This window comes from Ursus maritimus, unplaced genomic scaffold (genome assembly GCF_017311325.1).
Source record: "Ursus maritimus isolate PB19 unplaced genomic scaffold, ASM1731132v1 scaffold_29, whole genome shotgun sequence".
Lineage (NCBI taxonomy): Eukaryota > Metazoa > Chordata > Mammalia > Carnivora > Ursidae > Ursus > Ursus maritimus.
The window spans coordinates 5829983-5844282 of record NW_024425452.1 but is presented as its reverse complement, the minus strand read 5'-3'; the positions used below and the strand labels follow the sequence as shown (position 1 = coordinate 5844282).

General features: G+C 45.4%; 1 protein-coding gene and 1 long non-coding RNA gene across 5 annotated transcripts in view; one reads left to right on the top strand and one right to left on the bottom strand.

The window, feature by feature from the left end:
- Positions 1-10086, bottom strand: part of LOC103664033 — a 14412-nt gene extending 4326 nt beyond the window's left edge. The window contains exon 1 of the long non-coding RNA XR_568907.2: positions 5663-10086. This is a non-coding gene — a long non-coding RNA (uncharacterized LOC103664033). The remainder of the gene's footprint in view (positions 1-5662) is intronic.
- The window catches only part of PLA2G7 (phospholipase A2 group VII), a 39687-nt gene that overhangs the window by 15307 nt on the left and 10080 nt on the right, over positions 1-14300 (top strand). For 2 of the 4 annotated variants that reach the window (XM_008691829.2, XM_040643560.1), the window contains exons 2-5: positions 4933-5074; positions 10094-10215; positions 10664-10811; positions 12468-12561. In XM_008691829.2, the coding sequence (XP_008690051.1) occupies positions 4966-5074; positions 10094-10215; positions 10664-10811; positions 12468-12561 (473 nt within the window). In that variant the 5' untranslated portion in view covers positions 4933-4965. The remainder of the gene's footprint in view (positions 1-4932; positions 5075-10093; positions 10216-10663; positions 10812-12467; positions 12562-14300) is intronic. The other 2 variants (XM_008691830.2, XM_040643562.1) reach the window with 1 other exon arrangement.

The following is a 14300-nucleotide window of genomic DNA, read 5'->3' as shown; positions in this document are numbered from 1 at the left end:
TTTATTTATTTATTTATTTATTTATTTATTTATTTATTTATTATGTTATATTAGTCACCATACAGTACATCCTTGGTTTTTGATGCAGTGTTCCATGATTCATTGTTTGCGTGTAACACCCAGTACTCATTGCAATATGTGCCCTCCTTAATACCCATCACCGGGCTAGCCCATCCCCCCCTTCTCCCTCCCCTCTAAAACCCTCAGTTTGTTTCCCAGAGTCCATAGTCTCTCGTGGTTCATTCCCCCCCTCTGTTTACCCCCCCCCCTTCATTTTTCCCTTCCTTCTCCTAACGATCTCCATGCTATTCCTTATGTTCCACAAATGAGTGAAACCATATGATAATTGTCTTTCTCTGCTTGACTTATTTCACTTAGCATAATCTCCTCTGGTCCCATCCATGTTGCTGCAAATGTTGGGTAATCATCCTTTCTGATGGCTGAGTAATATTCCATTGTATATGGACCACATCTTCTTTATCCATTCGTCTGTTGAAGGGCATCTCAGCTCCTTCTACAGTTTGGCTATTGTGGACAATGCTGCTATGAACATTGGGTTGCATATGGCCCTTCTTTTCACTACATCTGTATCTTTGGGGTAAATACCCGGTAGTGCAATTGCTGGATCACAGGGTAGCTCTATTTTTAATTTCTTAAGGAACCTCCACACTGTTTTCCAAAGTGGCTGTACCAACTTGCATTCCCACCAACAGTGTAAGAGGGATCCCCTTTCTCCACATCCTCTCCAACATTTGTTGTTTCTTGCTTTGTCAATTTTTGCGATTCTAACTAGTGTAAGGTGGTATCTCAATGTGGTTTTGATTTGCATTTCCCTGATGGCTAATGACGTGGAACATTTTTTCAGGTGTCTGTTAGCCATTCATATGTCTTCTGCACAGCAAAGGAAACAGTCAACAAAACAAAGAGGCAACCCATGGACTGGGAAAAGATATTTGCAAATGACGCTACAGATAAAAGATCTGTATCCAAGATCTGTAAAGAACTTCTCAAACTCCATACCTAAGAAACAAATAATCACATAAAAAAAAATGGGCAGAAGCTATGAACAGACACTTTTCCAATGAAGACATACGAATGACTAAAAACCTTTTTTAAAAAAAAATTTAGAAATCTTTTTATCCCACGCATAGACTGACACATTGCCATTCTGAAAATTGAGTACATGAATTCGTGAACGAGGGAAGGAATGAATAAGGCAGCCAGTCATTGAATTACTTAGAGGATTACCACTTTGAGGACGAGATCAGACAGCACGTGTGATAGCCTGGTGAGAACCTCTAAACGAATAGTAAACTCTCTGGGCACCCGGGAGGCTCGGTCGGTAGACCGTGTGACTCTTGATCTCGGGGTCATGAGTTTGAGCCCCACATTGGGAGTAGAGTTTACTTAAATAAAAATACAATAAATAAATAAATAAATAAATTAATTAATTAATTAATAAAAACAAATAGTACTCTTTTTGTTCTATTGCAGCAGTTTCCAAATAGCACATTCTGGGCATGGCTGTGTCGGGATCCCTCAGGAGCTAAAGTGCAGATGCCCAGACATGCCTGAAGATTCTTTTTTTTTTTTTTAAAGATTTTATTTATTTATCCGACAGAGATAAAGACAGCCAGCGAGAGAGGGAACACAAGCAGGGGGAGTGGGAGAGGAAGAAGCAGGCTCACAGCAGAGGAGCCTGATGTGGGGCTCGATCCCAGAACGCCGGGATCACGCCCTGAGCCGAAGGCAGACGCTTAACCGCTGTGCCACCCAGGCGCCCCATGCCTGAAGATTCTGAGTCAGCAGGTCTGGGGTGGGACTCAGGAATCAATCAATATGCTCTTTTTTTTTTTTTTTTTTTTTTTTTTTAGAGCATGTGAGCATGAGCTGGGGTGGGAGGTGGGGGCGCAAAGGGAGAGAGAGAGAATCTTAAGCAGGCTCTGCACCCAGCTGGAGCCGGACTGGGCCTTGATCTCAAGGCCCTGAGATCACCACCTGAGCCAAAATCAAAAGTGGAACGCTTAACCGACTGAGCCACCCAGGCGCCCCAGGCAGTATGTCCAAAGGTTCCCCGAGAGCCATCGTAGCTTGCATGAGCTCAGGGTGGGAACTCCAGTGCGCATTTTACCTGGCCTTAAATCGGCCCTGCTTCACTCTGAGGACGGCACGCGATGGCAGTGGCATAAGTCTGGTAGGAAGCATGGGGCGGGCCAAGCACCCCAGTCCTGCTTGGAGGACTTGCCGAAGCCCTTCCCACAACTGGCTTCTCTAACTCTTCCTGAGGTTGTAACAGAATAGATGTCCCAAACACCAAGGAGCTGTGGGCAAACTAACTTTCTTTGGGTTAGTGCGGTGTTCCCCAAAAATCTCTGTTGCCCTCCCTGTGTGTTTCACTTTGCCTTCCTTTTTCCTCATCTTCATCCCCTGTGATTTTCCAAATGGCCAAATGACACTCCTCCTATTCAGTCATGGGCTGTAAGCACCACGGGTGGAATTTTCTCAAGCCCTCTGCTCAGGTCCCTGTAAATACTTTCTGCGGATGATGCTATTTGGTGACAAACCCCGTCGTGACTGTCCAACAGCAGGGGGTGCTGGAGGCTGGTGAGCACACTGCCTGACTTCGGGTCAGCTTCTTCTGTTGCTTCTTTGGGAACCTCAGTAGCTGTTTCTCTGGATTCAGACACAGCATTCTGCGGTTTCCAAGGGTTCTAGCATGTTCCAAATACAAATCAGGGCAAGAACGATGAGACCGGCGCTCATCTCTTCAGAGAACAATTTCTATTAAGTCATCTTTTCAATCCAGGAAGCTCCTGAACGCGTTAGCATCCGTAAAAGAACCGCTGTGCTCACTAACTTTAGATTATCATTGGAGGGTGAAGAGAAATTGGTGCTACCCAAAGTTGGTGTGTCGTGGTTAAAAGCAGGGACTCAGAGAGTCTGGGTTCAAGCCCTGTCTCCAGCCCTTACTGGCTGTGTGATAAGGACAAGTCAGTTAAATTCTCCTTGCCTCGATTTCCTCATCAATACAATGGGGATAGTTAAATCTCCCTCGAAGATTGTTTAGTGATGGCTGACGAAGATAACCTGTGCCAGAAACTGAAAACTGCTGAGCATATATTAAGCCTTCAAATGTTGGCAACATTGTTATTTATGTAGGGAACAAACTTAAAAAAAAATTTATTTATTTATTTATTGAGAGAAAATGAGAGAGCGGGAACAAGGGGAGGGGCAGAGGGAGAAGGAGAGAATCTCAAGCCAACTCCGTGCTGAGGGCAGAGCCAGATGTGGGGCTCGATCTCATGACCCTGAGATCACGACCTGAGCCGAAACCAAGAGTTGGGCGCTTAGCGACTGAGCCACCCAGTTGCCCCAGGGAACAAACTTTTTTGAGCAATTCCTAAGTGCCATTTTAAAATAAAAAGACAAATTACAGTGCCGTGTACTCATATGAAAAGACTCTAAACGTACTATCAAATTTAAAGTGTAACTTGAAATACTGCAAACGAATTTTAAAACTATATATTTTATATACGTATATTTATATGTACACGTGTATATGTGTGTATATATTCTGTGCAGGTATGCATTCAAGCATAGAACTACATCTGGAAAAAATCCGTTGGCAAGTTACTATCCGTGAAGAGACAATTCAGTCTTTTGAAGGGAGAAATTCTGAAGGGGGAAGGCGATGCACCAGTGCAAGATAGTTTTTGCTAATAAGATGTTAGCATAAAATAATGAATCGTGGAACATTGCATCAAAAACTGGGGACGCACTGTGTAGTGACTAATATAACAAAATAAAAATTATTTTAAAAAAAAAAAGATGTAGGGGCGCCTGGGTGGCACAGCGGTTAAGCGTCTGCCTTCGGCTCAGGGCGTGATCCCGGCGTTATGGGATCGAGCCCCATGTCAGGCTCCTCCGGCTATGAGCCTGCTTCTTCCTCTCCCACTCCCCCTGCTTGTGTTCCCTCTCTCGCTGGCTGTCTCTATCTCTGTCGAATAAATAAATAAAATAAAATCTTTAAAAAAATAAATAAAAATAAAAATTAAAAAAAAGATGTTAGCATAGCCCCCAACTGTAATATCAGTTCTTATTATCATGAGTCTAATATGCTGTTTGTAGGACTACAAATATTCATTCATGAATTCTGTAAACATTCATGCAACACCACATGCGAGGCCCTCTGTTAGGCAGTGGGAATAGTACGTAAGACCCGACCTCTGCCTGTGGGAAGGTTTCAGTGTAGGAAGATTACAGAGATCACCAAAAATAAAATGTCATCAGCACCGAAACAGTCACAGCTGTAGCAATATAATCATTGTATAATTGTGATGGAAATGTTAGCCGGAACTTACGGAGTATTCACTCCTGTGCTAGGCGTGCCGTGGATAGTATTATGATTCTGATCCGTGGCTGTTACAATTGTTATATTTTGATGCTATTCATTTTTTAAGGATTTATTTATTTATTTCGGGGAGGGGGCAGGGGGAGAGAGACTCTTCACCAGACTCCGTGCTGAGCACAGAGCCCGATGCAGGGCTTGATCTCACGACCCTGAGATGCCAACCCGAGCTGAAACCAAGAGTTGGCTGCTTAACTGACTGTGCCATTCAGGCGCCCCTTGATGCTATTCTTTATAACCAAACCAGACTGCTACAGAGTTAGAGAATGAGTGAGCAGAGCCCTGCTATGACTGCTAGAAGTGTTATTTCTATGCTCTACATCCAGCGTTACCAAGGATTTTGCCGCCCCGATGCCTTTCAAAAGCCCAGCTCAGACAATGCATGTTCCGTCCTTTCCAGGTGCCTTCTTCCCTTAATAATTGGTAAAGTCGTGTTGCTAGTACCCTAATCGCACTGATTTGTCAGCCTATTTAAGTCCTCTTTTTTGCATGTTTTTTTTTTCTTTTAATAACCTGCCTTGAAGAAGGTGAAGCTGAAACCACTCTCAGCTTCCAAGATGTTGCCACCCAAACTGCATGCGCTTTTCTGCCTCTGCAGCTGCCTTGCACTGGTCCATCCTATTGACTGGCAAGACCTCAATCCTGTTGCCCATATTAGATCATCAGGTAAGAGGGCTATTTGTTCTAGGCTTGAGCAGCCAACTCGTTGCCAAACTCCACTGGCCCCAGAGCAGGTGTACGTGGGGACTTCTCACCAGGTTTTATTACCAAGAGGCTCATGGAGACCTTGTGTTCTCCTGGGGTAGGGGACAGGGCCTCAGTTTCCCCTCATTCCCACCGAAACTGAAGAAGCTCCTGTCATCTTCAACATCGTGACTGCAGGACAGAATCAAGGTGAGGCATTTTCAGACACACTGGACGCTCAGCTCTCAACCACTGTGGAGAACTTCCTCAACTCGGCCCCTTGTCTTTCTCGCCACCATGACCTGCTCCCACGCAGGCGCAGTGACACAACCCCCCTGGAGTTCCCTCAGAGGCAACCGCAAAACCTGCTCCCACACAGGGGCAGGACAGGCAGTTGTCTTGATCAACAGGTGTAGTCCTGGTTAGTCCTGGAAGGAGATTGGGAACATGGCAAGGTAGGGGCTTGGGGTCCAGAGGGAAACAGTGTTTTCGCTATCATCACTAGGAGAGGTAGGCACAACCTGAGGAACTCTCGGTGAGAACGGATGTGCATCTCTTGCTCTTTCTTACCTTGTGATGGGAGGGAAGCAGAGGAGGGCAAGTTTAGTCAGGCCCAGAAGAGGTGGCCAGAGTGAGGCAACCATCTCTAGACAAGTACGTCTGCCATCACTAAGAAGGACCTTTGCTGCAAAGAGATGGCTTCTGGAGCGTTGCGAATGCCTGCAAATCACAGAGCGTTGTGATGCATGATCTTCTCCTTCCAGCTCCCCCTCAGGTGAACCGTGTAGGTGGCTTCTGCATGGTGTCATTCTGCCTGTGGCCACACAGCGGGTCACTCTGGACTAGCTGTTCAGGTTTGATGGGTGACTCCTTCTTGTAGCAATTACATAAGAGCTTTCATAACCCTGCGCCTGATCACTATTGCCCTACTTCCTAGTTAGGGAAGTAAAGGCATCCGTGGGAAGGACTATGTGTTGTATCTACGTTCGCACAGGAAATGGCATAATATCTCACAGGCGCACTCATTCAGCAACACTTACCCGGAAGCTGAGGCCCTGGTGACTAAGACTGTGAGCTTGTGGACAAGCTTCACAGAACTTGCAGCCTAGTTAAAAATTAACTTTCCCATTACCGTATTTTCCAAGGATTGGAAACAAGTAGCATCTCACATGATGAGCAGATTATCAGCGAGGAGACATTGACATCATGCATTTCTTATTGGTCGGGGGTGCGAATTTCAAGCATGTTTTATATCCCCCTCATGTTGGAAAATCATTGAAAAGCTGGCATTGGACTGGCAGGAACTTGGGGAAAGAGACACTACGTTATTCCTTTTTGGAGCCCCAGCCTTGAGCCCAGCGCCCCATTCTCAGTACTCAGGAATGAATGCAAAAGTATTTTGTAAATTATTAGAAATCATGTATTAAATAAAGGATTAAAGTAATAGGTGACTATTTATATTCTTCTAACCAAATGAATATATAGGAAGTATGGTTACGTAGGTAAAGTATGGGCTAGAGATGTCCTTTTTGTGAGTGGAGGTCGTAAAGCTGTATTAGATGTCATGTTCCTGGCATGTATACAATCCGTCTCAAAACGCAAGAATGAATACCAGGAATACTTGACAACTGAACGCCACCGGAAATGTGTAACAAGATTCATAGCACTCAAGAGGTTCCTGTGCTCCTCTTAAATGAAAGTTGAAGAATAGGACGTGACGTGTGTAAGTTCTGAACCACAAACTGTGTCCTCTAGACGGTGGCCATTCGACCTGACAAGCCTCCTCCTGCCTTATCCTTCATGATGAGCCCTGATGGAACAGATGGTTGGAGAACAGGAAATCCCGGACCATGACTGGACTAGCTGCAGGCCAATGAAACTTGCCTACAACCGCTCTGGCACTGAACAGCGGCAGGGCTCTGTAGACCTGCACCCCAGCCCGGGGCAGCTCCAGGCTTCCTGAGGGGTCAAGTGTCTTGGAATGGGCAGCCCTATAGCCTCCCCTTGACCTGTGGCTCCTGAATGCTGAGTGAGGAGGCTTTGCGGTAGGGCAGGTTTTAGAGAACCAGGGTACTCCCAGGTGATTGAGCAAGGTTCCCAGAGCCCATGTGGAATTGAGATCTCACAAGAGAAACCTTGTGTGACTCGGAACCCTCCCACGGCTCTAGAACTGAACTCTCACTTCCAGAGGCAGTACCGCCAAGGCAGCTGTGGGCTCTCTGGGGCTCCTCCTCAAGCTCTGGGAGCCAGAGTCCTCCCCCTCAAACCGGCTACCGTCACATCATGGCTGACGTGGGGGGTGGCGCAGCAGAACACGACTACTCCTCAAGGAGGGAAAGCCAGGTCTGACGTCTCCCTATTGACTGGTGTCTCCCGGTTACACTGCAAAGCATGGCTTGGTTGACAATCTCAAATGGGAAAGAAGGAGCCTTTCTAAATAGACCTGAAAATGTTAGCCTTATGGGTGAAGTTCTTTTTTTTTTTTTTTTTTTTTTTTTTTACTGTCTGAGGAAACACCTTGGATTTTGAATCTGCCCAAAGGGAAAATGGAATGGTCTAGTTTAGATCTTAACACTCCTCTAAGGGCTTAAATTTGGGTAGCCAGAGTTAACTAACTTGAGGTAAGGGACACGTAGTATCGGCTGTCTGCTGATTATGTGTTGTGTTCCGTGCCGGGCACTTGACTTCCATTATCACTTCCTTCTTGCAGCTGTCCTGCGGGTGGGCAAGTGCTTTTTGCCTCACTTCACAAATGAGGATAAGAGAGGGGAGTAAATGGCCTAGGCCGGAGCCTCGTAGCATCAGAGGTCTAGCTGGAATGCAGAATAGACCACCTGGCTCTAATACCCCAGGTCCATTCATCTCCTGCCTTCCTTGGGACTCCCTGCTTGCCTTTGGGCTGTGAATGGTGTGTCAGACTAGGTACTCTGGTACCTTAGCCTAGTGCTTTTTAAACTTTAATAGGCACAGCTTTTCTGAGTCAGTAGAATTGGGCTAAGGCTGAAGATCCTGCATTCCCGAGCTCCCAGCGGACGCCAGTGATGCTGATCCATGGACCAGCTTTGAGTCGCAAGCCTGATGTATTGAAGGACTCGTCACTGGCAGGTCTTCACACATGAGTCACCAACATGAAAGACGGGCTTCTTCTCATAACTCAAAACCTTTCTGGGTGATGCCCTATGATATCGATGTAATTTCCATATCTGACATAGCTCCAAGTGTCTCAGTGGCAGAGGCAGAATGTGATGGAAAGCTTGAAGGAGTCTGTCTAGCGGAGAAATAGACTCTCACAGTCCAATAGAAGAAAACAAGTAGGCAAGCTGAATCAAGAAAAGTGAGAGTCCGGATATTGTGATATTGGGACTCACCATCTTACAAGTAAATATGGACTTGTGTGGGGTGTAGAAAGGAGGAGAACGGATACAACTGCAGGTATGTTGAAGAGTTTTAGCACCAAAGAGGGAGAAACAGTTTCAAGAGTGGGTGGGTAAGAGGATATATACGATAAAGCATTTCATGCAAATGAGAGCCCAGTGGCAATGAACAGCTTAGCTCGGCTCACTTTCACAAATATTTATGGAGCACCAACCGTGTGCCAGCATTAAGATCTGAGGATGTATACAGTTCTTAAGAAATAGCCTCGTGTGGGAGACAAAGTATGCAAACACCTCACTTTAATATATAGGATAAGAAGAATGATAAAAATATATATACAGGGAATTGATTTAATACTGAGATGAAATGATTAAGTCTGGGGAGTGCGGGAAGGCTTCAGAGAAGACCTGACATCCGATCAAGATGTTAAAAGTTGAACAGGAGTTTGCCATTGGGATTTCAAACACAGGAAATAGAATTTATTAAGGGGCAGAGGCGTCAAACAGCTCAGTGTGTAGCTCTGCTGGAGCCTGTGGGAGGTGGGTAACTTCAAGGAAAAAGCAGAAGAGTACAAGGCAGGGGACCTTCAGACCACTTTCGTACGGTGCCCAGGAACTCTAGATGTAACGTGTGCACCTGCAAACTCTGTACATTTCAACCCCGGAACGCTGGAAGGATAGGCCACGTCTGTGCCTCCAGCTGCAGTGGACATAGCGTAGGAAGGCGTGTGTAGATTTAAATACGGCCCTACGAACTGCCTTGCAAAAAGTTTCCAATATATTCCCCCTTCAGGAGTAACCACTTGGTGATAGGCAGCCGTTGAAAAATTTCCAGAAGCATTGCCTGGTGACATTTGTGCTTCAAATCACTCCAAGCATTGTGTAAAGGATACATTTGAAGGGGTCAAGATCCAAGATGAATAGGACAGTTAGGAGAGAGGACAGCTCTCCGGTCAAGAGACCGTGAATGTGCAAATACACAGCTGAGCTAGGGGACCAGGGCCATACTGGAGAGAGAATTCTAAGCTAAAAACAAATGTTAGAAATTGAGACCTAGTTGGATGTAGGGGGTTGGCGAGAAGGAGGTAGGAGGCTGATTCCCGGGTTTCTGGCTTGGGATGCACGAGATAGGGAATGCTGGAGGTGCAGGCTGTGTGGTTAGAGGATGAGGCGGAAGAGTTGGGAGATGGCCATCCAGTCTGACTCTGGACCATTGGCCTTGATGTTCCTAACAGAAGGACAGCGGGTGGAGGCACCCAACAGGAAGTTGTAAGCCCAAATCCGCAATGTGAGGTCAGGTTCCTGTTTGGGAAAAAACAGACTGGGGAAGCGGTCTTTGACGTGATCTGGATCAGAGCGGAAGCTAAGGGCAAGGCTCTGAGTACTAGGAGGTGATAGCCTTAAGCACCTTAGGGGAAGGGCTGTGTCCATCTCTACCTCTATTGCCACACAATGCTTTGCTTTCATTGGGCCCTCAGTAATTATTTGTGTATTTTACTATTTGGGTAAAGAAATGAAGGAGGCCGGAAACTGAGAGATGTAACTCAATTGCCTTGGAATTTCTTTTTGCATAATAAAGTCGGGAGTGTAATGAATGACAGTGAGATAATATTTACCTTTTTTTCAGCATGGGCCAATAAACTACAAGCTCTGATGGCTGCTGCAAGTGTGGGCCAATCTAACATTCCCAAAGGAAATGGACCTTATTCTGTCGGTTGTACAGACTTGATGTTTGATTATACAAAGAAGGTAATGCTTTGATTAAGACCGCTTATCTATATTCGAGTACTGACTGTGACTATTGCCCACTAGAAGGTTTTGAAACTGGCTCTTGCCCTCACCTGAGAATGACTCATTTTGCCATTTGTCTTGTCTAGGAAGCCTTTCGCTAGTTAAGTCATCCCCCAACTTGTTGTTGTCATGGGACTAATTTACCTATAAACACTCTTTATTTTCCCCTTCCTAAATGGTTGAAACCAGCCTGCTCATACTTTCTTTTCACTCCGAAGGCATATTGTTCTATTTTGCTTCTCTGTCTACTGTTTTTAGTCACCACAGCAGCTTAAAAACGTTTCTCTCGACCTCTCGCGAACAACAGAGGTATCTGGGTCTCCACTAATTAAGTATGCAAAATAGCTATTGGAACAGAACGGAGAAGCAACCTCACTAAAAGTACATTCATTTCTTCCCTCTACAGGGCAGCTTCTTGCGCTTGTATTATCCTTCCCAAGAGGACGAGCACCACTCTGACACCCTTTGGATCCCCAACAAAGAATATTTTTTTGGTCTTAGTAAATATCTTGGAACACACTGGCTTATGGGCAAAATATTGAGCTTGTTTTTTGGTAAGATTTCCGTCGATCCTGCTTTGTAGGCTCTAGAATATATGAAAACCTTGAAAACAGCAAAAGTTTCAGGCAAGGATCAAAGTAGATTTTCTCCAATCTAAACTTCCCTTAAGATGACAAAGTCTTTCTTAAAAGCCCAGGTAACTATCAGAGAATCAAGGGTTCTCATTCTGTTTGTCCTGCATATATTGGGGTAGATGGAGGGACAGAAAGTGTCAGACTTTCCGACTGGCTGTAATATCTGTGTCTGGCTGGTCTTTAATGTTCCCGCTTACATACTGTGGGGAAGCAATAATCCGGTGAGTAAGTAGCAGGCTGGCTAAGGTACCCGGTGCCCTGGATGCTCTGTAGGGAAGTGAAAGCTAATTTCTCACCTATGGTAAGCAAGGAGACTACTCTCCTTCCCCTCGCCCACCCGCAAGGAACCAACTCCTCTCGCCAAGATCATCTTCTGTGCTTGATCGCTTCGCTTGTCTACAGATCGCTAATACGTTATCTGTTTGATCAGACAGTACTGTGGGACCAGTGTTAACTAGATCTTCAAATCTCTCAAAACTACCTACAACGGCATTTATTTTTTTTTAAGGATTTTATTTATTTATTTGAAAGAGATAGAGACAGCCAGCGAGAGAGGGAACACAAGCAGGGGGAGTGGGAGAGGAAGAAGCAGGCTCATAGCAGAAGAGCCTGATGTGGGGCTCGATCCCACAACGCCGGGACCACACCCTGAGCTGAAGGCAGACGCTTAACCGCTGTGCCACCCAGGCGCCCCAACAGCATTTATTTTAAACGTCTCCTTGGAGTTTTCTTAAAAACCACTTTATAACAGAAATGATGGAAATAGAACTACAGGTCTTCATGGTGCTGAATAAGTTATAAATCGCTTCCAGAGCGATCATCCCATCGGATCTTCATGACTGCATCTCTGTTTTATAAATGAGAAAATGGAACCCAAGTGACCGAAGATAGTAATGACAACAGCAATTGAGAAGTGAAGGAAGACAGCATCTTCCATATTTTGAGCCCCTTGCTATGTCACGAGATGGGTGCTTTGCATATGTTCCCTACTTAGACAACATTCTCACAAAAGCCCTGGAAGGTACCATTTGCTCCGTTTTACAAAAAGGGGAAACTCAAGAGAGTTCTTGTAACTTGCTCAAGGTCAATAGGACGTGACAGAGCTGCGTCCAAAACCGCATCTGAGTACGAAGTCAGTGGTCTGTTTCTCTAGATCGTAACCCAGTTAGAATGAAAGGAGTCCCTGATTTGAAGATTCTGGTTCTTGGTGTAATGCTCCTGAGGTTCAGTTCAGTTTCAGAATATTCCCCTTGAAGTTTGGCCAACACCTGGCATTGGTACTAAAACATAGCCTTTCTTAATACACCTGTAGGTAGGGAAGTGGCTCATCTTAAGCAGAGAGCTAGCAGTGGGGACTGATGATTAATGATTTTGTGGTCTTGGGAAAAACTCCATGGTAGGTCCTTAGTTGGTAGGTATCTAGGAGCAGACTTTTTAGTGAATTTACTAGTAATACATAAAAACATAAATACAAATTCCACGGGTCAGGATTTACACTAAGAAGATGTAAGTTAAATTAACCAGCAACATTCAAGTCAGAGAAAACACTAATTATCATCTCTCATTGTTGTCTAGGTTCAATGACAACTCCCGCAGGCTGGAACTCCCCTCTGAGGACTGGTGAAAACTATCCACTGATTGTTTTTTCTCATGGTCTTGGAGCATTCCGGTAATGTTTGAAAGGCTGAACAATTTTAATTCCTAAGGACCAATGACTGAATGCATTCCCCCCCCCCGTCAAAAAAAAAGAAGAACAGAGTTTAGAGTATCACGCTGGCCCCCATCTTGGAGGAATTGGGGTTCCTCAAACATTGGCTGTGGTCCATGGATCAGTCCAGTCCTATCTTGTCAAGTAGTTTGATCCCTCCTTCTAGCTCGTGGAGACTAGCCTCATGACAAGAAGGGAAGGGTTTACGTTTTTGGCTGTCACCCTTCTATATTATAATATTTACACTCTCGAAATCATCCGCTGGGTTGGGTCTTCTGAGAAATTGACACCAAGACTGGGTTACCTGTAGAAGACATTTATTGGGAGAAATGTCTGTGAAGGCTAGAGGGAACTGAGCAGGAAAAGATAGGGAGAACCTTCAGATCATGATGAGCTTGGACACATGGGAAGGAGATGGGGAATGGAGAGATTGGGTATGAAGAGTCTCAGATTACAGCACACTTCAAGGAGAGATGGGACCAGGCCAACTGAGGGAGTGCTTGACCAGAAGTTGCTCATCAAAGGAGTCCTGCATCTCACCAGAATGGGCCTACATTAGTACCCACGCTGTGCCCAGTCACTGGGTGCATCCCACAGGAAGCTTAGCTGGTGGTGGTGGATCTGGAGGGGCACAGGCTGGGGGCGGGGTCTTTAGTCAGCTATGCTCTCTGTGGCATGACCTCTGACTGGCACATGACCTCCACACCCTCTCCTCTTCCATCTTCTCAGATGCCTACACTTTTTTCTACCTCAGAGGATTGTAAGACTTTCAAAAATAGGTGGCTTTTAGCTGGCAAGAAGTTGGGTGGTATCTGCAATAAGAAATTATCTTCAGGGGGCGCCTGGCAGCCTCAGTGGGTTAAGTGTCCAACTCTCGATTTCAGCTCAGGTCATGATCTCAGGGCTGTGAGATCGAGCCCTGCAGCAGGGTCCATGATCAGTGGGGAGTCTGCTTGAGATTCTCCCTCCCTCCCTCTCCCTCTGGCCCTCCCTCTGCTCATGCTCTCTCTCTCTCTCAATAAATAAATAGATAAATAAAAAGAAATGATCTTTGGTACATTAATTGTAGTCTAACTAGTTTTTTGATTTCTACTTAACCAGTGGTTGGCAAATCCAGCCTGCTGCCTGTTTCTATAAATAAAGCTTTATTGAAACACAGCCACATTCATTCCACCTTTTGCATTATCTGCAGCTCCTTTGGTGCTATGACAGCAGAGTCGAGGAGCTGTCACAGTTATTATATTGCCCACTGGAAATATTTACATCCTGACCTTTCACAGAGAAGGTTTGCTGATCCCTTCCTGAGTAGGGTGTGTATCTTCAACAGTAGAAGATGGAGTTCCTACTACCTCCCTTTGCTTTGGTTCTCTATTGCCATTTCCTGTTGAATGAATGAAATGAGAAGCTAGTGCAGAATGAAGACTGGAAAGGGGGTATGAATGCACCTGCTTAGCACATGATTCTTTGTGTCCAATCATTTAACTAAGAGTTGCCATGTGTTCAGTCTTTCCCCTGTTTTAGACATATTTACAAGCCCTGAAAATGTATTCACTTACTTGATAGTTAGAGTAATCCCACCAGGTACCCTACCATTACAGAGGAAAGATCAGTGACTTATCCAAGGCAGACAGCTAATCAGTGGTGGATTCAAACGCAGGGATCAGACTGGAGGTCCCCTTCTCCTAAGCACCACGCTGCAC